Source organism: Trichechus manatus, unplaced genomic scaffold (assembly GCF_000243295.1).
Source record: "Trichechus manatus latirostris isolate Lorelei unplaced genomic scaffold, TriManLat1.0 scaffold00159, whole genome shotgun sequence".
Lineage (NCBI taxonomy): Eukaryota > Metazoa > Chordata > Mammalia > Sirenia > Trichechidae > Trichechus > Trichechus manatus.
Window position 1 is genome coordinate 2,371,429 of NW_004444095.1, and position 26,496 is coordinate 2,397,924.

A 26,496-nucleotide genomic window follows, 5' to 3' on the forward strand; every position below is an offset into this window, starting at 1 on the left:
GGACATAAAGTGATACTCGTGAGGAGTGTGCCTCTTAGCTCAAGTAGATACATGAGACTAAACGAGCAGCTTCTGTACAGAGGTGAGATGGGAAGGCAAAGAGGGTTAGGAGCTGGTTGAATGGACATGGGGAATTAGGGGTGGAAAGGAGGAGTGTGCCGTCACAGTATGGGGAGAGCAATTAGAGTTACATAACAATGTATGTATAAATTTTTATATGGGAAAAATAATAAAAAAAATATTGGGGAATTATAGAAGCTGTAGGTTAATTATGGCTTGATGGAGGGCCAACAAGGATCCCTGGTGTCACAGTGGTGAAGCGCTCAGCTGCTAACCAAAAAGTTGGTAGTGTGAATCCACCCAGCAGTGCTGCAGGAGAAAGACCTGGTGATCTGCTTCCTTAAAGATTACAGCCAAGAAAATCCACTGGGGCAGTTCTACACTATCACATGGGATTGCCATGAGTCGGAATATACTCAAGGGGGCTCATCAACAACAACAACAACAGAGGGATAATTATCAACACAGACAAAGCAGATCTGAGTTCAAATCCCAAATTCAATAAAAAATGTTCAGAATTGAAATCCATTAAATGTATTACAATGCAAACAATTAAAAATTTAATGATTTTTCTATGTAAGATCTTTTAGTGGACACCAGTATGGTTATAAAGACACAGTCATCATTCAAGTTAATTCCAGGTTATTTAACACAATTCTTCACATTTCACCCTTTACTATGTATCAACATAATGGAATGAAAAGTTGATGGTAATCTGAAATTATTTTTTTAAATATACTATTTGAGATACTGTCCATTAAACTGTTTATTATTTACACAGTTTTATTGAGGTATAGTTTACATACCATAAAACTCACCTGTTTGAAATGTAGAATTCAATGAATTTCAGTAAAATTACAGATTTGGGCAATCATCACCACCGTCCAATTTTAGAATACTTCTACCACCCCAATAAGATGCCTCAAGCCATTTGCAGTCATTCCCTATTCCGACCGTCAGCTTCAAAAAACCCCTAATCAAGTCTGTTCAAATATTCTCTTAAAACATAAATATTTGAATTATATGCATTCGGTTGTTGCAACAATCAAATAAAATAATGAGGATGTTTTGACAATATTAGCCATTGACATGGTATAGTCCTGGAAAAATATATAATCCATGGAGAAGCTGGAATATGTATTTCCTATCAATCAATCCTTTCTATGTGTAAAATTCCAGTATGTACTACCTAAAATATTTTACAGGTGTTCCCAAAGCTCCAGGCATTAGCAGTGACATGACAATTATTTTACTGCTAAGTTCCATCACAAGAATGGTTCTTGATGATTATGGTAAACTTCTTTGGTCGGCATTCTTTAACTTTCAACTTTCTTCTCTACTGTCTTTTGAGTAGCGAGATGGTAAAGGTCATTTGGGCTTGTTTAAATTATTTTTTATTTTCATTATCTGGTATATTTAGTGAATAAACTTTTCTTAAATTGAATGAATACACAAATACTGTCCAAGTACCTGTTAGGTGGCAAGGATTGTTCTGGGCTCTTGGAAGCCTAGCTCTCTTATAGCTGACTTTTGGTGGGTAGGGATAGGGATGAACAGGGTAAACAACAAAAAAGAAAATGAACAAATAAACAAGAAAATTTCAGAAAGTAATAAATGCTAAAGAGAAAATAAAACAGGATGAGCTGTGGCAAGTGTTATCTGGGGTGCACTTTAGATTAATAACCTCTTTGTGAGGTACTGGAATAAATAACCATTTGCTTAAGGAAAAATAGGTTGAATCTACATTGCCTCAAAATATTCAGAGTGCTGCAAGAGTCGACACTGACTATACATATGATGCTGCTTGTTTTATTTTTATACTTGGAAATTGTACATACTGGCCACAACAGGATACTACAATTTAATTGCAGACTTTAGACGTACACTTCAGAGTTTATGATATAAAACATACATGTTTTTTATCATTATACATTCTGTGAGGGCATGATGTTGTTGTTACCTGCCATTGAGCCATACTCAACTCATCAGACACCATGCACAACAGAACAAAACATTACTCAGTCCTGTGTCATGCTCATGATCTGTTGCAGATAGGACCATTATGATCTATAGGGTTTTCTTTGGATGATTTTTGGAAGTAGATCACCAGGCCTTTCTTCCTAGTCTATCTTAGTCTAAAAGCTCCACTGAAATCTGTTCAGCATCATAGCAACATGCTGCAAGTCCCCAGTGACAGATGGGTAGTGTCTGTACTTGAGGTAAATTGTCTGCAAACTGAAATTAGGTCTCCTGCACAGGAGATGAGAACTCTCCCACTGAACCACCACTACCCTTAAGGACATGATACTGTGAGGTTTTTTCAGTGCTCAGTGATGTATGGTACGTTTCTAATCTTTTTCATCTTTGGCAACTCTTGCTTTTGTTTATTTTCCATACTACTAAACATGTCAAAGGAGCAATAATAACCAAACCCGTTGCCATCAAATCGTTTGCAGCTCATAGTGACCCCATAGGACAGAGTAGAACTGCCCCATAGGGTTTCCAAGGAGCAACTGGTGGATTCAAACTGTCAACCTTTTGGTTAGCAGCTGAACTCTTAACCACTGTGCCACCAGGGCTGTAAATTGTGAAGTAATCCACTCTGTACGGTAACAGATAAAAAACTCAAACCGATTTCCATTGAATAGATTCAGACTCATAGTGACCGTATAGGACAGAGTAGAACTGCCCCATAGGGTTTCCAAGGCTGTAAATCTTTACTGAAACAGACTGCCACTTCTTTCTCCCACGGAGCAACTGGTGGGTTCCAAACGCCGACCTTCCAGTTAGCAGCCTAGTGATTAACCACAGTATTTCAATGTTAGAACTGATTTAAAATTAACTGCATTGGGTTCATAATAGTATGTACTTTGCAAAGAAAAAAAGACAAGTATTATTTCTGCTATAGCTGTATTGGTTTTAATATTTGAACCCAAATCTCTGGAATAGTTCTCCATTTTCTTCTTCTATTGTTAAATTATTTCATTATCACATAAATCCTGAACACATTTTCCTATGTATGTTCTTACCATCTGATTCATAAATCAGTGAAGTAGGCTGCAAAGTTAAACTGTTCCAAGCCATATGGCAATCAAATGTGGCTATTTACACTATAAAAGTCTTTTTATTCCCTAATGAAATCTCAAGCTTAATCTGATAGACCAAAATTGGTATTTAGGTCCTTATTTTTTTAAGCCATTGATTTTGATAGTTTGGAATACTTACACTTAAATATAGCCAAATATATTTAAAGTGAGTTATAAGATTTGGCTTCAATAAATACGTGATGACCTCAATTACAAATTCTTTTGATGTGTAACAAATACAATCAGCTTAAATGAACAGATTTTTTTAGTAAAAAGAAGATCCCTCTTTTCTATTTATTGATACTAAATTCTAGCCACATTACTAATGGGAAGAAAAGAGAGTAGGGATGATGAAATCTGGTCTGCAGTAGACTCTGGAACATGCGAAAATCCCAGCATGATGAATGAAATATGCGAGCACTTTTCAATTTTGCGAGTCCCTGGGTGGCATAGTTAAATATTCAGCTATTAACCTAAAGGTTGGCAGTTCAAACTCACTGAGACATGCCTCTGAAAAAAGTCCTGCTGATCTGCTTCCTAAATGTCACAGCTTTGAAAACCCTATGGGGTCAGTTCTGTTCTACTGTGGCAATGATTTGGTTTGTCTTTTGTTTACCTACTTTGTATTATGAGACCCTCTCCTTTGATGATAATTTTATTCTTTCTTAAATTGGTTTATTTTCTTTTTTCTATCCATTCTCATAAATCTACTGTGTGGGACAGGAAGCTACAAAAGATGGGATCAGGAATCTGCAGGACAAGGCAACAGAATAGTTCTGCTATTGCAGTCAATGCTAGCCAACCTCACTGCTTCTTGTGGTATTCTAAGTAACAGGGTCATGTTCTCCTCTACACAACGTGCATCATGAACACATGACATGGAGCATTCCAGCAGGTACACATATTAAATTGTTCTTCCATATTAGACATTCAAAATCTGAAATTACTGAAAAGGAAGAAAAAGTGTGCATTGAAGTACCTTCTTAATTTTAAGGATAATAGGTATTTTTAATGGCTATTTAGGCATAGTTATTGCTGACTCCTAAAATGATTGAGAAGTATACTCAAGCTAATTGGTATATTAAGATATGATGAATTAGAAAAACAAATGAAAATAAGAAAACAATCCAAGTTCAGTCTCAAGCATCCATATTGAAAATTCTATTTGTCTAAGTTAATTAGTGAAGTAGTTCTCAGCTATGTTTTCTATTTTCACCCTTTTCCCATAAGAATGAAAGGCAATCAGAATACGAAGGAAAGACATCAGTCATGTGATTCCTGCCCACTGAAATCCTGACACAACCACAGTTGAGAATCATGATAAAAGAGTGGTGAGAAATGTGATGGCAAAAAAAGACTAGAGCCTTTCGGTCATTACCAGTAATTAACTATCTAGACTAGTACTCAACCTTGGATGTACATTCGTATAACTAAGGGAGCTTCCAAAAATTCTGATGCCTGAATTAACTCCAGAGATTCTAACATGATTGGTCTTAGGTGTAGCCTGGTTAGTGGGATTTTCACTACAAGATCTTAGGTGATAAAACTAAAGCTGTGTTTCAGTATGCTCTTCTAGAAAATTATAGAGTGAACAACTATATTCTTACTGTGTTTTAATTTGCAGTTATACAACTTGGTGAATTCATTCTTTAAAATTATTTCAAAGAAACATTTATATGGACTTTTACATTTTTAATCATACTTTTCTTGGAGTAGTTCTTAAGCTTATGATTTCTATATCTAGGCTATATATTACTATCTCTGGAAGATTTTTCCCCATTTGGATGATTCTGCTTAAATCAGTAAGATGCCATCCTAATTTGGTACTTTAATAAAAATCTCTACTTAAATGGAAAGTTGATGTTCTGGTAGTACAATTTAGATTTTGGTTTGGTTTAGTGCTGTTTTCTAGATAAAATACTCACAGATCAATGTATGCACTGATATTCTTGTGGTATGTAGTTTTACTGTCCGAAAGGTTGAGCTTTATTCTTGTAAGCTGATGTCACTAACTTAAAAAAATATTTTTTTAAAATTCAATTCAGAATCAGAAGGCCCAATTCTCTAATCATGACAGTAAGTGATCGATTAACATGCTGAGGCAGTGGGAATTGCTTTCATAACCCTTAGTTATAAATGCAGGTGCAAATTTAAGGAAGTTTCTTGATCTACATCTGCTTTAATACATAGGAAAATTATACTAGACAGAAAATTACATTTCCTGAACATTGAGAGTTATTTTAAACCTGAAGATCTCAAACAATCCTAAAAGGTAGAAACTGAAGGCTCTGTTAACACATTTAAATTTAGAAGCAAAGCCACGAGTATACCACACGGTGGAGTCAGACATCCACAAATCTGTGTGACCAGTATTTGATAGAAAATCTGAGCACATACTTAGAAGAGTACCAAACAAGGTAAGGTTATTCATTTTGTCCTGCGTCTCAGCGATAAATGAAAACATATACTAAATTTCTGAGAAAGGAAAGCAAAGCCCATTAATCTCTTAATTAGCAATGAACTTTTACCCAAATTTAAAGAAGCATATTTATTATTATTTTTATATTAATACAAAGCATTAAACTTAGCCCTCATTCTATGTACTTTGAAAAAATGTCATTTTGGTATTGTCGGGGGGTCCTTTTTCTGATACATTGCGTTTAAGTTCTTAATTCACAGACAACCGGTTTACTCTATTTGTTTCTTTCAACGGAGTTTGAAACTGAACTTCAGGAAAGGCAATTCTTGAAGTAAATGTGAGTACTTGATAACTCTGTTCTGGAAAACAATTCAATTGCTGTCATCTTAAAATAAAATCTTGGAGAAGAAGGTTTCAACAGCTTTTGGGTTGCTTGCATTTTTCAACATCATATATTACCATTGGGGGAATTCAATGTCCAGAATTATCCTGAAAATACAGGTGCAACCAGAACTGCACAGGAAGTGGATTTGAACTTGTTAATGCTCTAAAACATGTTCCTTCAAGTACATTTGAAACTTATTATTTTACATGTGTGCTTCTATTTGCAAGTCCTTTTCAACTGCTATAGTTAATTATATTTTTTATTATACCTTTTTTTATTTGATAACACCAAAAGGAATATATCTTATATCATTAAAAGCTAGTATATTGTATTTAAGTTTATAGAATCCTGCATTCATATCTAAATAAAAGAAAACAGAGTCCAACATCATAACCTTTTTAACTAAACAAGATGGATATATTTTTGTGAAAGCTCCCATTTTTTAATTAAGTGTTTAATCGTTTGCACTACCCACGGAAACCTCCCTAATACCTTCTTCTTGTTGTTGTTAGGTACCATCAAGCTGGTTCTGACTCACAGTGACCTTATGTACAACAGAACGAAACACTGCCTGGCCCTTCACCATCCCCACAAGTGTTGCTATGTTTGAGCCCATTGTTGCAGCCATTTATTAAAGAAAGAATAATAGTGTTTGCCTATCTGAAATTTGCTATTCATAGTTTCATTCCACAAGCCTCAAAAAGTACCTCTTTCTATATTTTAAAGTACAAAATTCTAACTTTAATGTTTAGTATTTTCTCAGTTCAAACTTTTTCTGAACTTTATCCAGAAAGTCAGTTGCTTTCTCTAATCAAGCACTCTTCCAAGGTCATGTCACGAAAAAAAAAAAAAAAAGAAAGATCACTTCTCTCTGCATTTAGTTAGTAGTCATGTAGTTTTTCTCAATTTAGTCAACAATGTTCCATTTCTATCATACATTTTTTTTAAAGCCTACCTATGTGACTGAAATTCGAACAGTCTTAGGAATGATTAGGAGTCCCTGGGTGGTGCAAACTGTTAACACACTAGGCGCTAACCGAAAGGTTGAGGGTTTGAATCCATCAACCCAGAGGTGCCACAGAAGAAAAGTCTGGTGATCTACTTCTGAAAAAAACAGCCATTGAAAATCCTATAGAGCACTGTTCTACTCTTACACACATGGAGCCACCATGAGTCTGAGTAGACTAGATGGCAACTAGCAGGAATGGTTAACACTAGAGAACTTGACTAGACTTGTTTAAGTTTGAAGCAATGCATACACTGGGAAGGTTAAACTCTGTAAGTATGTCTACTAGATATCCTCCATTTCTACTACAATATTTATGCTTGCTGTCTCAGTGAAAAACTATGATGAGGATTGTATCACTAGGATTTTATCTTCCCAAACTTCCCTTTCTTCTTTCTGTATTGCAGTGGTTTACTTTACATGAGGAATCAACCCTTTAGCTCTGGAGTTTTTAAGCCTATTGAAACTTCCTGTATTCTGTCCCATATTCTCAGAGACTTTTCTTGGTCAAAAGACAATATGGTAAACTAACCCATGGAATTGTGTAAACTGATGCTGTGGGTACCCATTTAACTGTGATTCACTGACTTAAATTACATGGCAACCATTATCTATAAATCCAATATTTTACTTGAAAAATAATTTTAAAGTGAAAAAAATACAGGTATCTCTACCAATCAGTGGGGAGAGTAGGTAATCTTTTAATGCTCCTCAACTCATAGCGTATAGGTCTGAGTTATCTTTGGTTATTGAATTCATAACATCCACACAAGATTTGATAAGTAGCTACATTACTTTACTACCACAAAACCCTAAAGGCATGTAAATAAATAATACCTATGGTACTTTACGTATATTTAAAATGTTATTTAAAAATAGAAACTTTGCGTTAAAAAATACTTCTAATCATAAAACAAATATAGATACAGACTAAATTTACCGTTATAAAGTCAGCTTATACTTATCTTCATTAGTATTTTTACTTTCACTCTAGAAAAACTGGTTAAATATATTTCATAAATATTGATTGAATACATAGTTGAATGTGCGTGTGTGAGTGAGTGCATGTTAGGATATACGACGTAACCACTACAAATGAAATGTAAATTTTATATTTCTAATTTCTTATGTTATTAATTACTTGCAACACATTCAATGTAGAAGAAAATAAAGAGAGTCTATGGCTTGTGATTCCATGATGACAATGCTGACACTTGATAATAAAATGTTTGAGACTGCATTTTTAATTTTATTATAAGAAAATATTTTCTTTAACATTTATATTCCTATAGTTTCCCTGTAGCTACACAGTACAATTTGAAAACACTAATATAAACCACGCCTCAGTGTGATAATGTTCCTGTCTTTTAAGTGTCTTCATTTAAAAGTACTCTATTACATATTACATATTCTCAAAAATAAATCTTAGAGCATTATTAATCTGGAGTTTTTTTTTTCCTTGCTTACATCTAAATCGTCAAATCAATCTATCAAAACAACACTCTGCACAACTAGATGAATAATTATTCAGTTAGAAACTCAGCAACGTCTTGTTCAGAAAATAAAAACGAAAGAACAGAAGCTGTTTCCCAGTTGTACTTGCCTGGGCTTCCTGAGGCATTTGAGCTGCGTCCACTTTGTCGGCAATATAAGCTGCCAACTGCTTGTCAATGAATTCAAGGGACTCCTGAATTAAGCGTAAGGATTTTTCGATCTCTTGGGCTGACTGGATACTTTGTTCAAGCAACTTTTGTCTCCTCACGGCCTAAAGAAAAAAAAGAAATAAATGTGAATTAGTTAAATGTACAATCATAGTTTTCCTGCAATCCTGCTGCAAAATAAAGTTCTAGATTCTTCCACAATCACCTTTTTGTAAGATAGATTTCGCAGCTTCCTGCCACTCATTCAGCTGTGCTTATAAAAATCAAAATAATGAAAAAAAAAAAAAATTAGCACATAGAACTCCAGGATCAGGACTCTCTGCAGGACAAAACCACAGTATTATGTACATCAAGGCAAGAGGCTGGGAAAAAAATTAGTGGACTCATTACAGGCACTGCAATCTGTCTTTCTCAGGCTGAGTGTTCCTCCTGATCTCATTATATAGTTCAAGAGATTTGGTTTACTTAGAATAGGGTCATCGTCATCACAATCCAATTCAAGATAATCCACTTCTACCAGAGAGACACGTGTACTATCTGTTCAGAATCAGCTCCTTTTCAAAAAGAGAATTTTAGATAACCGTCTGGTTAGGATGTATTTTTCAATATTATTTCAAACAGTTTTGTATGGTCTTTTTCTCCCTAGGTTTTTTCACAATTTGGATTATGGAAATTGTACAATTGTGTTTGTGTTACTGCTGAAGTAGAACAAATAATAAGTAATCCTAATATAATTGCAATTAATCTTGATTGTTATTATAAGTATGATTAGGATAGTTTAATATTTTTCAAATATAAATAGCATGCTGAACAGATTGCAAAGTCTCTCTTCAAGGATCTGTTCACCTTTAAAAGAGTAGTAATAAAAGTAAGGATTAGGACAGTCAACTTCTTGAGAATGCATTAAGTCATGCATCATATCAAGTATTGTCCCTTAACATAGGGATAATTAACTGATACAATAAAACTATCCTTCCCTGGGAACGTGGTTGAAGTTTAAAAAATGATCCTGGTTTTTATATTAGAATATAAATGCTGGCTATAAGCTTAAAAGATATGAAGGCCTCATTAGTCTTTAATGAAGTTAACCTGGTATATAGAGTTACTCAAGTAAAAATAAAGCTAAAGGCATCTGGACCAAGGGAAAAGGAGCTAGAAGGCTAGTGATGCAATAGCAAGGGGCTCTCCCAGTGTTTCTACCTGGACTGCAAATCTTGACTTCTTCAGGATTTTATCTTAGGCTTCCCTTTTGTCTCATTCTAAACATATCCTTAGCTTTATTTATACCTCGTAGGCTAACAACTCCCAACTCTACATCTCCAGTTGAGTCTTCCCTCTGATCTCTGCACATATATATATATATATTTCCCTACTGCACATTTTCACTGGATGTCACACATTCATGAAAATTTAACAGTATAAACTAAATATGTACTCATTCTGTATCTCCTTCTCACCTCAACTTGCTTTCCTCCTTCTCTGGTTTTTTCTATTTTAGAGAAATTCAATTAATTGCTGCCTTTGTTAGGCATCGTTCTGGATTGTTTCCCATTCTTTTATTACCTCCTTTACCATTTTGCCTCTCATCAGTCAGTCAATCTCCAATCCTTTCTTCTATTTTCTAAATATTTCTTGATTCCATCATTTGCTTCCTCTCTCCACTGCCATCATCCTAGTTCAGGTTATTATCATCTTTTGCGTCAAATCTGGTGCCAGCCTTTTGGTTGGTATTCTACCCCACCTCGACCTACTTGCAAAGCAGCTAAAGTGTGCTCTTTCTAAAATGAAATTATGATTTGCTGTTTAAAGTCCTCCAGTGAATCTTTTTCTTAGGGTAAAAGCCATACCCCTTAATATGACTTAAAAATCACTTCAGGCTACCATCCCTGCAGACAGACATCTTCTATTCTCTGTTCCAACTATAGAAAAGTGTTTTTTTTTTGTTGTTGTTTGTTTCATTTTTCATTTCCTAGCATAGACTATGTCCCTCTTGATTCTCAGCCTTATACATTCTGTTCCCTTTCCCTGGAACAATAACACCCCCAACTTCTTTTTTTTTTTGGCAAATTTACACTTATCATCTGAGTCTTACCATGGAAACTTGGGCATCTCTTTCTCTAGGAGGCTGTCCCTAACACCATCTAAGTTCAGGGAGAAAGCTTTCCTATGGTATCTCTTCCACTTTGTATTTCCATCTTAGCACTTATCATACTGCATTGCTATTTCCCATTAATTGTCTGCATCTATTTTAGACCGTGAGCTCTAATGAGGTCAGGGATAATGGCTGGCTTGTTTATTGCTCAACACCAGCTCCTAGAACAAAGCCTAATACTTTGTTTATGGCTGGATGAATGCTATAGAAAGGCTTTTTAATGGGGAAAACAGAGAAGTTCAAATAGGTCAAAGGCAAAAAATACTGCTTTACGAAAGAAACTGAGGGAAAAAAAGATCACCATCACTCAGAAACGTATCTTTTGGAGAATAAATTGTTCCTGTTTTTTTTTTCTTTTAGTATTAAAAGTGTCAGAATAGGATGGAATATTATTTGGAGCAACCTTTAACTTATTTCTATTAATGTACTCTATCCATGATAGGTGACCACGACCTTGCCCTATACTCTAATTCAAGCATAGTTTCCCTTTTAAGTCAAAACCTCAACTAGAAGTTATATCACATAATAATTCAGATAGCAGTGTTCATGGATATAATCAGAGCCCTCTGCATTGTATAAGATAATTGTCTGTAGCCTACCCCGAGCTCCTCCAGAGAAAAGGATCTCTAATGATAAAATTTCAGCATTGTGACAGGTGGCTGAAGAAACCTTCCAAGCACAGCATGCAGTAATTATCTACTCAGGCGTTTTTGAAAATTTGGTCTTTTCTCTGGCTAAAGGCAAATACAGCATACTATTCAGCGCACATCTGTAGAATTTTAATATAATTGAATAGGATGTAATATAGCATAACTTAAAACCACAGATTCAGCCTCGGCAATTATTTTTAGAGATCTTATTTCTTCTATTCATGAGATTCTATGGACACAAAGAAAATGAGGTAGTGTAAGGGATGATGGCTGAATTGACCTCAGTTGTGCTGGTTCTTTGCCTAGCCTGGCAATCGATACCCCAAACCCAAATCCATTGCCATCAAGTCGATTGCAACTCATAGCGACCCTATAGGACAGAATAGAAGTGCCCCATAGGGTTTGCAAGGCTGTAAATCTTTATGGAAGCAGACTGCCACATCTTCCTCCCGCAAAGCAGCTGGTGAGCTCGAACCATCAACTTTTTTGTTAGCAGACCAGCACTTCAACCACTGTGCCTCCAGAACTCCTTGGCAATCAATAAGAGAGAATGATTTACATGGGTTCTTTGATTATCTCAGGAAGTGAAAAGACCTGATGTCAATCCTAGCTTGCAGAATTCTTTGAACTAGTCATGGCATAAGCTGCTTTCTATTTCTAAACATCTTATTAGGCAGACCCTGATGGACTGCCAGGCCTGTGGATTTTCTAGGACTCTTCTGCCCACTTGACCTGAGCTGTCTCATTGAATGGAGTTGGTACGAAGTCCTGAACAAATAATTGAATTTTGTGTTATTCCAGAATACCACTCAACTGTTGTTTTAAAAATGTTATTTCATGTCATTAGCTAATCTATTCAGCAATAAAAGGAACCATACGGCTAGACGGAAAGAATAAATATTAGGAAAGTTCGAAATACATTAAAGACTTGCAATCGATGACAAAAAAAAAAAAGTAAAAAATTGAATCCTAGTAATAGTTACCAAGAAATAACATAATAGAAAAAAATTAAACTCAATTTTCAAAGAAAATTCAAAGAAAACTAAGTAAAAATTTAACATACATGACAATAAGTTATTATTATTATTACCATTTACTCAAGATTTTCTGAAATATAAAATAAAATATTTAATAATTTTTGTCAGCAATGGAAAGTCTTCACCACAGTGAACTGAATGTTCCTCACATTCTTATTTTTAAAATCATGAATTAACCTTTGTGCCCCAATATTATAATCACTTAAATCAGAGTGCAGCATGCCTAAGAAACTCTGGAAGTATGGATTCTTCATGTGAAATGAAAATTAAGTATTTGAACCAAAATAAATCGTTTAAAATGAGAATGAATGCTTATAAGTGTAGGAAAAAAATACAAAAAGTATCCCAATATCTTTTTACAAAACTGTGAGAATAGCTATAAAAAAAGAAAGAAAAACCATTGCCATTGAGTCGATACCAACTCATTCATTAAAGGAAATGCGTGTCCCGTAATCTACATATTAAACTCAATATACAATATAACAATTTTTATTTCATTTAAGAAATGATGAGAAAGCTCATGATTGCAAATAAATGTGGAATGTGGGTATCATTTTCCCTGCTAAAATAGGGAGAATATTATTATAAACATATAGTTTCTTTAAGCTTTCTAGGCAGTAGCAAATACTTATTATTTGCTATTTTGAAGAATTAAGCTACACAGGCAGTCTCTGTCTAGAGGAAGATTGCAACCAAATGAGAGAGAAATCTTGTGGAATATAACCATACAATGTTTTTCAGCCAAAAAGAAGGAAAAACAAATCTGCATTGTATGAGTTGAAGAATTCCAGAAATGTGCTTCTGTCCAGATGTCCCTATCCCACACTGATTGCCATTCTCCTCTTGGTCAAAGACTCCACAAATTAAAAATGCACATAAGTTACAAAGCAATTTACTAATATAAATAAATAATTCTGAGAAAGTTAATTTACAATACAGCATGAAATATTTTAAGGCCACAAAAATATATATGTTGGATCTAGGAGTGAGAATGAGAGTTTTGTTTCTTCTTTTATGAATGTGTGTGGGTGTGCGGGTGTGTGTGTGTGTGTTTTAGTTGTTTGTTGAAAATGGGGAAAAGATAATTTTTATTGTAGATATATACATATACATATATATAACAAAACACTTGTCAATTTAACAGTTTTCAGATGTACAATATACTGATATCAATTACATTAATCATGTACCACCATAATCATTGCCAAATTTCCCATCACCATAAACAGAAACTCACTGCTTCCTAAACAATGACTCCCACTGGGGAAAAGATTATTTTGATGCCTGAGATAAAATTGTAAAGGATGAATGGGGTGGAAGTTTGGAAGGATGTTTTCATCAGTTACCTCATTGCTGTGGGGTCCCATGTGGAAGGGTTGAAGAGTGTTAAGAGTCCTATGAAATAGAATGACTATGCCAAACATACTCTTTGCTTTCTTATTTCGTAAAACTTTGTTATTGTCCAATTATATATTAAATATTCCTTGATTGCCTGTTATATGCCGTGTATCAGGGGCTCTGGGCTATTTATAGCTTTTCTTTTGTAATTATTCAATAGACCTCAGATTAACACTGTAAAAGCTTCCTTTCCATTGGCACAAAGCCAATAAAGATTCTCTTTAGTGGGCTAGGAGTTCAAGAGACTTGGCTTCTCAGAAGTCTGGGGTGTTGATTGTTTTAAGAATTATAGATTCTTGCAAGCTCTGCTTTAAGTCATGAAGAAAAACAGGCTGTTTGTGAAAATGTATTACTTCGGAGTTCTTTAAATTCTATTTATTAGTATTTTTCTCCACGAAATAAGGAAAAAAAAAAAGAGCAGGTAACAGATGGTTGATATATATTTTTTGAACATAATATTGTTGACGACCATCCTATAGCAAGCACTTAAAATATACCTTTTTAATTTTTATTTTTTGTTCATAAGTATCCATCATTGAGATCTGGGCATATATAATGCTTTGATTTCCAGCATTGTTTTCTTTTCTTCTCCCCTAAGTAATAAAAAATTTTAGCCAATGTTAAAACTAATCCTCATTTTTTGAAATGGATTTAGTAGTAGATGCACTAAAGAAAACACAGTAGAACTGCCCCCATAGGGTTTCCAGGGAGCAGCTGGTGGATTTGAACTGCCAGCCTTTTTGGTTAGCAGCCAAGCTCTTAACCACTGCACCACCAGGGCTCTCAACAAGAGACAGAAACTGCCAATTCTTGAATTTTCTGTTTGAGGGAGAGCATTAATTGCTTCCATCTTGGCTGCCCCTAACTTGAAGAAAATAAAGCAATAAGGAATAAATGTTGTTATGAATAGTGGCTGGGGATAGGAGTCCTCTAAGAGATACCCCCAAACCAAAGCTACTCCTCTGTCTCTTCAGAAATTAAAGTGGTGGCTCATTATTATTTGACAGCCACCCCTCACTGCAGACAAACTGTCCTAAATAAAAAGTTATTCTTCCTAGAGTCTCAAGTTCACTGGGTCAGGTAATTGGTACAACTACTTCCATTCAGTTTACCTTTGTCACTTATTAAGAGATTGTAATTATTTCAAGTGCCAAGTTATAAGAGTACTCAATTTGACAGGATCATCTTGAGTGGTTTGAGAGCATTTTTTTATAAGCTGTTTCTTCCTGTCCTAACTCTTTTCTCTAACTTAGAAGCCATTCTGAAACTCCATTATTAGGGCTATGAATACATTGGACTCAGAATTTTGGATAGAGACCCCAAGTAAAAAATCACAGGTACTAAGTTTCCCTCATTATGATAAAGAAAGACTGAATAAATAAAAACTGAGTTGCTCTAAGCCACTTTGAATAGAATTCCGGCTTTTGTGGTATATTTCTTAATGTACATGAGAGGGAAACAGACCATAAATAATTACATAGATGTGCTAGTGTGTTTATATAGATATTCTTTAAATATAAAACAAATAATGATAAACATTATTCAGAAGGGCCTTCTAGATTTATTTTCTTTAATGGCATTTGGTTAAACCATGGGGAATGGCACTATGTGCATGGAGCTCTGTATACTTTCCTTTATAGAAAGATAATATAAATGTTAAAACCATTGGTGCAGTGGTTAGTTGGAACGCCATCTGTTTTAGGACTTTGCAGGTCACTGAAGTTCCTCCTTAACCTCTAAGAAAAGCTACCTGAAAGAAATGTTTGGGGATCACTTTATCAATGAGACTTGACATCAGACAGCCATCACTTTCAAGTAAAGCATTGATAAAATGGTCAATGAGCTGTACAGTAATATATTTAAGACATTTCTGTATTTTTCCTGTATCCATTCATCTTCATGGGTAGACAAAGGAAATTGGTTTTCTGCCCTGACAGGAGGAAACTGATGCCTAATTTCAGCTTCAAAAAGAAAATCATGGAAATATAATACAGTAAACCTAGAAGGAATTCTACACAGTTTATCTCATCCAAGCCTTCACAAGGTAACTTCACATTCGATATTACTATGTTCATTTTATTGTGATGTAAGCCCATAATAGCCTAAGGACAATGTTTAGATTCTCTTGAAAAATGCTCTGATTCCAACTGACCACAACAGCTAACAGTTAAACAAACAAACAAAACAAACCCGTTGCCGTCAAGTTGATTCCAACTCATGGCTACCCTATAGGACCGAGTAGAACTGCTCCATAGGGTTTCCAAGAAGTGGGTGGTGGATTCGCTTAACCACTAGTGGGGTCAAATTATGCTCAGATTGGTGCCAACTTGAAGTGATATCTGAGGAACTGGAAAAATTCACCTATCTCCTGGGATGCCTGGTATAACTGATCATTTTTCAGAAAATATATGAAGATTACCAATATTTATTACAAATAATCCAGTTAATTGCCATGGTTCTGGAGAAGGTGAGCAACAAGACGGAGTATGTTTACGGCTTCCTGTCAATCTACTTATCTACACCACACTGAAGAATTCCTCAGGTCTAGTTCTACAAATATCTGCACTGTTTTGTCCTAAGGTTATTACAAAGCTTTCAAATCTTTTGTTCTCCAACAGATGAGGCAGGCAAGTCTGCAGATTTGTAGAAAAGAACTCGGGCCAGGGTCTTTGGTTCTGATGTGATTCATTTAGCTGTGCACCTTGAACAGCAGAAGGAAGATGTAGGAAACAGCTGCTTTTCCTTCTGCTTGCCAAACATGCTGTACAGTGCTTGAGCAGTAGGCTGCGCAAGTAAAAAGATGACTCTTGTGTCTTGATGATAGCATGGGGAACAGGTAAAGACCAGCAAAATGGTATGTTACACTCAATTCCTTATTAGAAGCTACAGTTGCATGACAGTAAATGATCTTGTGAACTATTAAGCTACCTGAGGAGCCCCTGGGTGGTGCAAATTATTAGTGCACTCGGCTGCTAACCAAAATGTTGGAGGACAGAGTCCACCCAGAAGTACCTCAGAAGAAAGGCCTGGCAATCTGCTTCTGAAAAATCAGCCACTAAGAATCCTATGAAGCACAGTTCTACTCTGACACACATCACGTCACCATGAGTCAGAATAGATTCGATAGCAACTGGTAAGCTGGATGAAATACACATAAACTCGTTTCCAACAGCCTTTCTCCTCTCTCTCCTTTCCCCAGTGACATCTTCTTATCATCTGTAGATTAAATCCATTGTGCTGGAGTTGATTGCAGTGGAGAAGGAGAGAGCAGGACTCAGGTGATGGGCCACCACACTAGTTATAAGTCAGATATAACTGAAGATTAAGTTATGGACACTGTCTACCATATCCATGTAAGACTGCTCAGTGTCTTCCAAATTGGCTCAACAAGGAAAGTTATCCATCTAAATTATAAACTAGGAATGAGAGAGAGCTAGCATAGTAGGTCATATGTTGATGCCTTGTGCAGATGAAAGATATTGACGTTAGTAGTGTCCCATTTTTCTGTGCCATCAAAAGTTTGCTGTGGTTTCCTAGAAAGAGCTCATTCTACTCCAGTATGGAACTGTGGCCTTGAAGGACAACTGTTTTCCCCCTGCTTGGCTTAATTTTTCTGGAATTGGAAGTGAGCTTCGTCTCCAGAATACTGGGATTACTCAGCTCTAATGTCTCTAACTAGCAGTGGGTGAACTTGAAAAAGTTAATGGTCCACCCCAGGAAGAAATCTGTGACAGAAAATACTTGCAAAGTGGACTGCCGTAAATCATTCATCCTTGGGTAAAAGTCTAGGCTAGGTTTTAAAACCTGAGTAATGATCAGAATCCAGAGGAACTTTTCTAAAATACATTTCCCAAATCTATGGAATTAGAAACTCAGAGGGAATTGGGAGGGAATATGTATAGATAAAGCTCATATAAGGAGCCCTGGTGGCACAGTGGTTAAAGTACTCGACTGCGAACCAAAAGGTAGGTGGTTGGAACTCACCAGTTGCTCCACAGCAGAACTACCTGACGATATGCTGCCGTAAAGATTACAGTCTTGGAAACACTTCAGGCAGTTCTACACTGTCCTAAAGGGTTGCTATGAGTCAGAATTGACTTGATGGTGACGGGCTTTTATGGGTCAAGTTAATATATCCTTTTGTTTCTATGATTTGGATGATTGGTCAGGCTTGGGAAGACTTACCAAGAGTGAATGAGTACAATTGCCAAATTTTAAAAAAAATAAAGAGAATATATACTAAATGGATATATTCACATTCATTCATACGCATTTTACTGTTCTTCCAAAGCAAAAACAATTTGACAAGAGTGAATATATAATACTTACATTTTAATTAGTTATTAAAATAGAATGCGTGTATGTTGTTGTTAGGTGCCATCTACTTGGTTTCAACTCATAGCAACTATAACACAACAGAATGAAGCACTGCCCAGTCCTGCACCATCCTCACAATCGTTGTTATGTTTGAGCCCATTTTTCCAGCCACCGTGTCAATCCATCTTGTCGAGGGTCTTCCTCTTTTTCACTGACCATCTACTATACCAAGCAAGATGTCCTTCTCCAGGGACTGATCCCTCCTGACAATATGTCCAAAGTATTTGAGATGAAGTCTCAACATCCTTGCTTCTAAGGAGCATTCTGGCTGTACTTCTTCCAAGACAGATTTGTTTGTTTCTTCTGGCAGTCTATAGTATATTCAATATTCTTCACCAACACCACAACTAAAAGGGGTCAATTCTTCTTCAGTCTTCCTTATTAATTGTCCAGCTTTCCCATGCATATGAGGTGATTGAAAACACCATGGCTTGGGTCAGGCACATCTTAGTCCTTAAAGTGACATCTTTGCTTTTTTTTTTTTGATTTTTTTTTATTATACTTTAGATGAAGGTTTACAGAACAAACTAGCTTCTCATTAAACAGTTAGTACATATATTGTTTTATGACATTGGTTAACAACCCCATGACATGTCAGTACTCTCCGTTCTCGACCTTGGGTTCCCTATTACCAGCTCTCCTGTCCCCTCCTGTCTTCTAGTCCTTGCACCTGGGCTGGTGTGCCCCTTTAGTCTCATTCTGTCCTATGGATCTGACCAATCCCTGGCTGAACGGTGAACCTCAGGAGTGACTTCATTACTGAGCGAAAAGGGTGTCCAGGGTCCATACTCTTGGGGTTACACCAGTCTCTGTCAGGCCAGCAAGTCTGATCATTTTTAGAGTTAGAATGTTGTTCTACATTTTTCTCCAGCTCTGTCCAGAACCCTCTATTGTGATCCATGACAGAGCAGTCAGTGGTGGTAGCCAGGCCCCATTTAGTAGTACTGGACTCAATCTGGTTGAGGCCATGGTAGTTGCGGTCTATTAGTCCTTTAGACTAATCTTCCCCTTGTGTCTTCAGTTTTCTTCATTTTCCCTTGCTTCTGAAGGGGTGAGACCAGTGGACTATCTTAGTTGGCCGCTCACAGGCTTTTAAGACCCCAGATGCTATTCACCAAAGTAGAATGTAGAACATTTTCTTTATAAACGATGTCATGCCAATTGAGCTAGATGTTCCCTGAGACCATGGTCCCCACAGTCCAGTAATTTGGTCCCTCGGGGAGTTTGGATTTGTTCATGGAGCTTCCATGACCTTACCCTGAACAAGCTGTGCTGGCTTCCCCAGTATTGTTTACTGTCTTACCCTTCACCAAAGTTACCACTTAACTATTGTCTATTTAATGTTTTCCACCCCAACTCCTCCCCTCCCTTGTAACCATCAACAATTGTCTTTTTTTGTGTGTAAACCTTTTCATGAGTTTTTATAATATATCTCATACAATATTTGTCCTTTTGTGATTGACTTATTTCACTCAGCATAACGCCCTCCCGTCTCATCCATGTTGTGAGATGCTTCACAGATTCATAATCGTTCTTTATAGTTGCGGAGTATTCCATTGTGTGTATGTACAATAGTTTGTTTATCCATTCATCTGTTGATGGGCATTTAGGTTGTTTCCATCTTTTTGCTATTGTGAACAATGCTGCCATGAACATGGGTGTCCATATGTCCATTCCTCTGATGGCTTCTATTTCTTTATGATATATTCCTAGGAGTGGGATTGCTGGATCATATGGTATTTCTATTTCTAGCTTTCTAAGGAAGTGCCATATTGTTTTCCAAAATGGTTGTACCATTTTGTATTCCCACCAGCAGTACATAAGAGTTCCAATCTCCCCACAGCCTCTCAAACATTTGTTATTTTCTGTTTTTTTGATTCGTTCCAGTAATGCCAGGGTGAGATGGTATCTCATTGTGGTTTTGATTTCCATTTCTCTAATGGCTAGTGATCGCGAGCATTTCCTCATGTGTCTATTAGCCGCTTGAATGTCGTCATTTATGAAGTTTCTGTTCATTTCCTTTACCCATTTTTTAATTGGATTATTTGTCTTTTTGTTGTTGAGGTGTTGGATTTTCCTGTAGATTTTAGAGATTAAACCTTTGTCAGATTTGTAATAGCCAAAAATTTTGTCCAAGTCTATAGGTTCTCTTTGTACTCTTTTGGTGAAGTCTTTCAATGAGCATAAATGTTTAATATTTAGAAGATCCCAGTTATCTAGCTTATCTTCTAGAGATTGTATGTTGTTAGTTATGGTTTGTATTCTGTTAATGCTGTGTATTAGGGTCTCTAGCATTGATCCTATTTTTTCAACTATGATCTTTACAGTTTTTAGTTTTATATTTAGGTCTGTCATCCATTTTGAATTAGTTTTTGTGTATGGTGTGATGTATGGGTCCTGTTTCATTTTTTTTGCAGATGGACATCCAGTTTTTCCAGCTTCATTTGTTAAAAAAGACTGTCTGTTCCCCATATGATGGGTTTTGGGCCCTTGTTGAAGATCAGGTGACCATAGGTGGATGGATTTACATCTGGGTTCTCGATTCTGTTCCATTGGTCAATGTATCTGTTGTTGTACGAGTACCAGGCTGTTTTGACTACCGTAGCTGTATAGTAGGTTCTGACATCAGGTACTGCAAGACCTCTTACTTTCTTCTTCTTCTTCAATAATGCTTTTCTTACCTGGGGCCTCTTCGCTTTCCATATAAATTAATGATTGTTTTTTCCCATTACTTTAAAGAATGTTGTTGGCATGTGGATCAAGATTGCATTGAATTTGTAGATTGCTTTGGATAGAATTGTTATTTTCATAAGGTTGAGTCTACCTATCCATGAGCGTGGTAGATTTTTCCATTTATGTAGATTTCTTTTGGTTTCTTGCAATAGTGTTTTGTAGTTTTCTTTGTATAGGTCTTTTACATCACTGGTTAGATTTATGCCTAAGTATTTTATTTTTTTAGGAGCTATTATAAATGGTATTGTTTTCCTGATTTCCTTTTCATCATTCTCCTTATTGGCGTATAGGAATCCAACTGATTTTTGAATGTTTATCTTGTATCCTGCTACTCTGCTGAATCTTTCTATTAGTTCTCTTGTATAGCCTTTAGGGTTTTCTATGTATGGTATCATATCATCCACAAACAGGGACAGTTTAACTTCTTCATTACCAATTTGGAAGCCCTTTATTTCTTTTTCTGGCCTTATTGCTCTAGCTAGAACTTCCAGCACAATGTTAAATAGGAGTGATGATAAAGGGCAGCCTTGTCTTTTTCCTGTTTTCAAGGGGAATGTTTTCAGCCTCTCTCCATTAAGAATGATGTTGGCCATTGGTTTTGCATAGATGCCCTTTATTATGTTGAGAAATTTCCCTTCTATACCTATTTTATTGAGAGTTTTTGTCAGGAATGGGTGTTGGACTTTGTGAAATGCCTTTTCTGCGTCAATTGAGATGATCATGTGATTCTTTTCTTTTCCTTTATTTATGTGGTGAATTACGTTGATTGATTTTGTAATGTTGAACCATCCTTGCATACCTGGTATGAATCCTACTTGGCCGTGGTATATTATTTTTTTGATATGATGCTGAATTCTATTGTCTAGAATTTTTTGAGAATTTTTGCTTCTATATTCATGAGATATATTGGTCTGTAATTTTCTTTTTTTGTGGTGTCTTTGCCTGGTTTTGGTATCAGGGCTATGGTGGCTTCATAGAATGAATTTGGAAGTATCCCTTCCTTTTCTATGTTCTGAAATAATTTGAGTAGTACTGTTGAATGCTTTTCTCTAAATGTTTGGTAGAATTCTCCAGTGAAGCCACCTGGGCCAGCACATTTGTTTGTTGGGAGTTTTATTATTATTATTATTATTATCACCTTTTCAATCTCTTCTCCTGTTATGGATCTGTTCAGATTTTCAACATCAATTGTGATATTTTCGGTAGGTAGTGTGTTTCTAGAAATTTGTCGATTTCCTCCAGGTTTTCAAATTTGTTGGAGTATAGTTTTTCATAGTACTCTGTTATGATCCTTTTTATTTCACTTGGGTCTGTTGTAATGTCCCCCATTTCATCTCTTATTTGGGTTATCTGTGCCCTCTCTGTTTTTCTTTTGTCAGTTTGGCTACTGGTTTGTCAATTTTGTTGATCCTTTCAAAGAGCCAACTTTTGGTTTTGTTGAATCTTTCTATTGTTTTTCTATTCTCTATTTCATTTATTTCTGCTCTAATCTTTATTAGTTCCTTTCTTCTGTCAGCTGTAGGCTTCTTTTGCTGTTCTCTTTCTATTTATTCGAGTTGCATAGCTAATGTTTTGATTTTGTCCCTTTCTTCTTTTTTGATGTGTGCATCTATTGCTATAAATTGACCTCTGAACACTGCCTTTGCTGTGTCCCAAAGGTTTTGGTATAATGTGTTTTCATTCTCATTTGATTCTAGGAATTTTTTGATTCCATCTTTTATTTTTTCTATTACCCAGTGGTTTTTCAGCAGGGTGTTATTTAGTGTCCATGTAACTGGTTTTTTTTCCTTGCTCTTCCTGTTGTTAATTTCTACCTTGATGGCTGATGGCGTTGTCATCAGGGAAGATACTTGGCATTATCTCAATGTTTTGGATTTTGTTGAGGGTTGCTTTGTGGCTTAATATGTGTTCTATTCTGGACAACATTCCACATGTGTTGGAAAAGAATGTGCCCTTTGTAGCTGATATCTATGAGTTTTTTGCATATGTCTATGAGTTCAAGTTGGCTGATTGTGACCTTTAGATATTCTGTATCTTTGTTGCATTTCTTTCTGGATGTTTTAACCTTTCTCGAGAGTGGTGTGTTGAAGTCTCCTACTATTATAGTGGAACTGTCAATTTCTCTTTTCAGTGTTGTTAAATTTTGTTTTATGTATATTGGAGCCCTGTTATTAAGTGTGTAGATATTTATTATGGTTATGTCTTCATGCTGGATAGTCCCTTTAATCATGATACAGTGCCCTTCTTTGTCTTTTATGGTGGATTTTGTTTTCAAGTCTATTTTATCTGAGATTAGTATCACCACTGCTACTCTTTTTGGTGGCTGTTTGTTTGATATGTTTTTTCCCATACTTTGATTTTTAATAAATTTATATCTTTGTTTTTAAGGTGTGTCTCTTGTAGACAGCATGTTGATGGATCCTGTTTTTTTATCCATTCTGTCACTCTCTGTCTCTTTATGGGTGCATTTAGGCCATTTACATTCAGTGTAATTATTGATAGGTGTGAGTTTATTGTTGTCATTTGTAGTGCTTTTTTTCTGGTGCTGACAATTTCTTTGTTCGTCTTACTCTCCTGTGCTGAATTCCTTTTGTTTGTGGATTTTTTTCCTTTATTTTCTTTTGTTTTTGTGGGTTTTGTTTTTACTGAGACTTTATGTTTTTCTTATTTATTCTGATGAGTAGGTTTTCTAACTTTCTTTGTGGTTACATTGAATTTTACCCTAATCTTCCTAGGTTTGAACTGGTCTATTATTACTTGGTATCACCTTGCCTTCCTCTCCATTAGAAAGTTCTATACCTACACCATTTATTCCCTCTTTTACTGTTATGATGTTGTTGTCATTTGAAGATTAACCTCTCTGATTCCCTGTTGCAAATATTTTGGTTTTGAATAGTCCTTGAGAGTTCTTGTTGTAGGCTGGTATCTGGCTGGTGCGAACTTGTGTCCTAGATTCAGGCTGTCGTTTGACGCTGTTCATTCTCAGACCGAAGTACTCCCTTTAATAATTCTTGTAAGTTTTGTTTGGTTTTTACATAGTCCCTTAATTTCTGTTTATCTGAAAATGTCCTAATTTCACTATCATATTTGAATGAGAGTTTTTGCAGGATATATTATTCTTGGCTGGCAATTTTTTTCAAGGTTTTATATATGTCATCTCATTGTCTTCTTGCTTGCATGGTTTCTGCTGAGTAATCAGAGCTTAGTCTTATTGTTTCTCAACTATATGTGACTTTTCATTTTTCTCGAGCTGCTCTCATGATTCTCTCTTTGTCGTTTGTTTTAGTAAGTGTGATTATGATATGCCTTGGTGATTTTCTTTTGGGTTCTATCCTATATGGGGTTCACTGAGCTTATTGGATAGTCAAATTTTCATCTTTCATGATATTGGGGAAGTTTTCTGTCAGTAATTCTTCAATGATCCTCTCTGTGTTTTCTGTTTTCTCCCCCTGTTCTGGAACTCCGATCACTGATAAATTTTTGCTTTTGATTGTATCCCATGTAATTGTCAGGGTTTCTTCATTTTTCTTTGTTCTTTTTTCTGATTTTTCCTCAAAGTTGTATCCAAGTGTTTGTCTTCAATTTCGCTGATCCCGTCTTTCTTTGTTTCGAACCTATTCCTCAGCCCTTCTATGGAACTGTCCATTTTTGAAATCTTCTTTATCTTTTGAATTTGTAATTTTTTTGTATGATTTCTAGTTGTGAATTTATTTTGGCATTTTGTCCCTGTATTATTTTCCTGAATTCTTACATTGTTTTGTCTGTATTTCCATGAATTTGTTTATTTTTTCCTCATTTGTGTCTGCTTTTTGCTTCAACTCTTGGATAGCTCTGAATATTAAAGATTTGAATTCCCTGTCAGGTAGTTCTAGGGCCTTTCTTTCTACTGGGAAGTCATCTGGTGCTTTATTTTGGACACCTACTGAAACCATCCTGTCCTTTTTTTTTTTTTTTTAATGTTTTGATGTTGTCTGCAGTCTTTGGGACATTCAGGAGTTATTTTCTTCATTTATTGATTGTAGATTTGTTTGTTTCATCCTACTTTTTTGTTTTATTTGGTTATGTCTGAGAAGGCAGACTGTGTATTCTTTGTTGATTGCTTATCTGTGGACATGATATTTTTCTCCCCCTTGTCCAATGGGCAGGGCCAGTCACTCAGCTATGGTGCAGCAGGGCAGGTCCAGCTGAAGGGCGGGGGCTGGGATGGGTTGATTGTGCACATACAAGGTGAGTTGGGGGGTCAGTGCAGGGCAGGTTCCAGTAGGCTGTGCCTCTGCTGCTCAGGAGTGCAATATTCAGCACATGGTGCACATACGCAGGAAGGAGGGGGAGGGGGAGGTTGTGATGTGTGGGGCTAGGTTGGGTATGAAAAAGAAGAGAGAAACAGGAGCAAAAAAAAGTGCTGAGGGAGCTTGCTGTTGGAGTGGAGAGACAAGAACCCAAGAAGTGAAGAAAAAGAAAAAGAAAAAAAGGTAAAATTAAATTGAAAATTAAGTGAATAAATTTAAAAAAATGCCCCCAGGGATCCCACTAGCACAGCTGCACAGATTGAGGAAGCAGCTCCCAAGACATGTAGTATAGCCTGGCTAGAAGGGGTGGAGATGACACACTGTGCCAGGTATTCAGGAGACAGGAAAAGAAGGAAAAGTAGAAAGAGATGAGAAACCAAGAAATGAAGAGAAGTAAAAAGGAAAAAACAAACATAAAAAGAAGAAAAAGGGCCCCCAGGGATTCCATGAACGTTGCCACGCGGACCGGGGATGCATTTCCCCAGCCGAGCGGCATTTCACAACCTGTCAAGAAGAAGCAAAGATGGCACACAGAGTCAGGTGTCCAAGAGAAAGGAGGGAGATGAGGTGAGAGGCAGGGAAGAAACCAAAAGAGGTCAAAAAAAGCAACATCAGCAACAAAGAAATGGCAGTGAAGAAGCTGGCCAGTGTGGGCAGGGCAAATCCACGCTGCACAAACCAGCACCTCCCGTGCCGTGGTCGCAGCCCACTGGGAAGCAGCAGATTGGCCTGCCAAGAAGTCCTGGATCAGCCTTCTGGGAAGCAGTGAATCAGCCCACCGGGAAGCCGGAAATTGGCCTCATGAGAAGCAGTGAACCAGCCCACCTGGAAGCCAGGAATAGGCCCACTAAGAAGCCAGGAACTGACCCACCAGGAAGCCATGGATTGGACTGCTGGGAAGTGGTGAAAGTCGAGCAGGGGGAGGCAGGGTGGGGGTAGGAAATTGTGTCTCGCTGGTTACCGGGTGCTCTGTCTCCTGTTTGGAGCTCCATGAATCTGCTTTCCTGTACTCCCTGTTTGCCGATCTCCAACAGGAGTCCAAGATGGTGGATCCGTGCCACGATAGCTGATAGCGGACCTTCACTTGTAACTCTCCTCACTCTCTGTTTTCTGTCAGTTTCTTATTCCATTCAGTGCATGGTTGAGTTCTTTACCTCTTCATTTGATGGTTAGGGTTCCAGGACTGACGTTTGTCTCTGTTTTACTTAGTTTTTTGGGTCTTTGCTGTGGAGGGACGACGTGG

General features: G+C 36.5%; 1 protein-coding gene across 1 annotated transcript in view; it reads right to left on the bottom strand.

Annotated features, from left to right (window-relative positions):
- Window positions 1-26,496, bottom strand: part of DMD (dystrophin) — a 2,372,918-nt gene that overhangs the window by 1,404,333 nt on the left and 942,089 nt on the right. Inside the window, exon 30 of the mRNA XM_004386236.2 lies at window positions 8,560-8,721. Within this exon, the coding sequence (XP_004386293.1) occupies window positions 8,560-8,721 (162 nt within the window). The remainder of the gene's footprint in view (window positions 1-8,559; window positions 8,722-26,496) is intronic.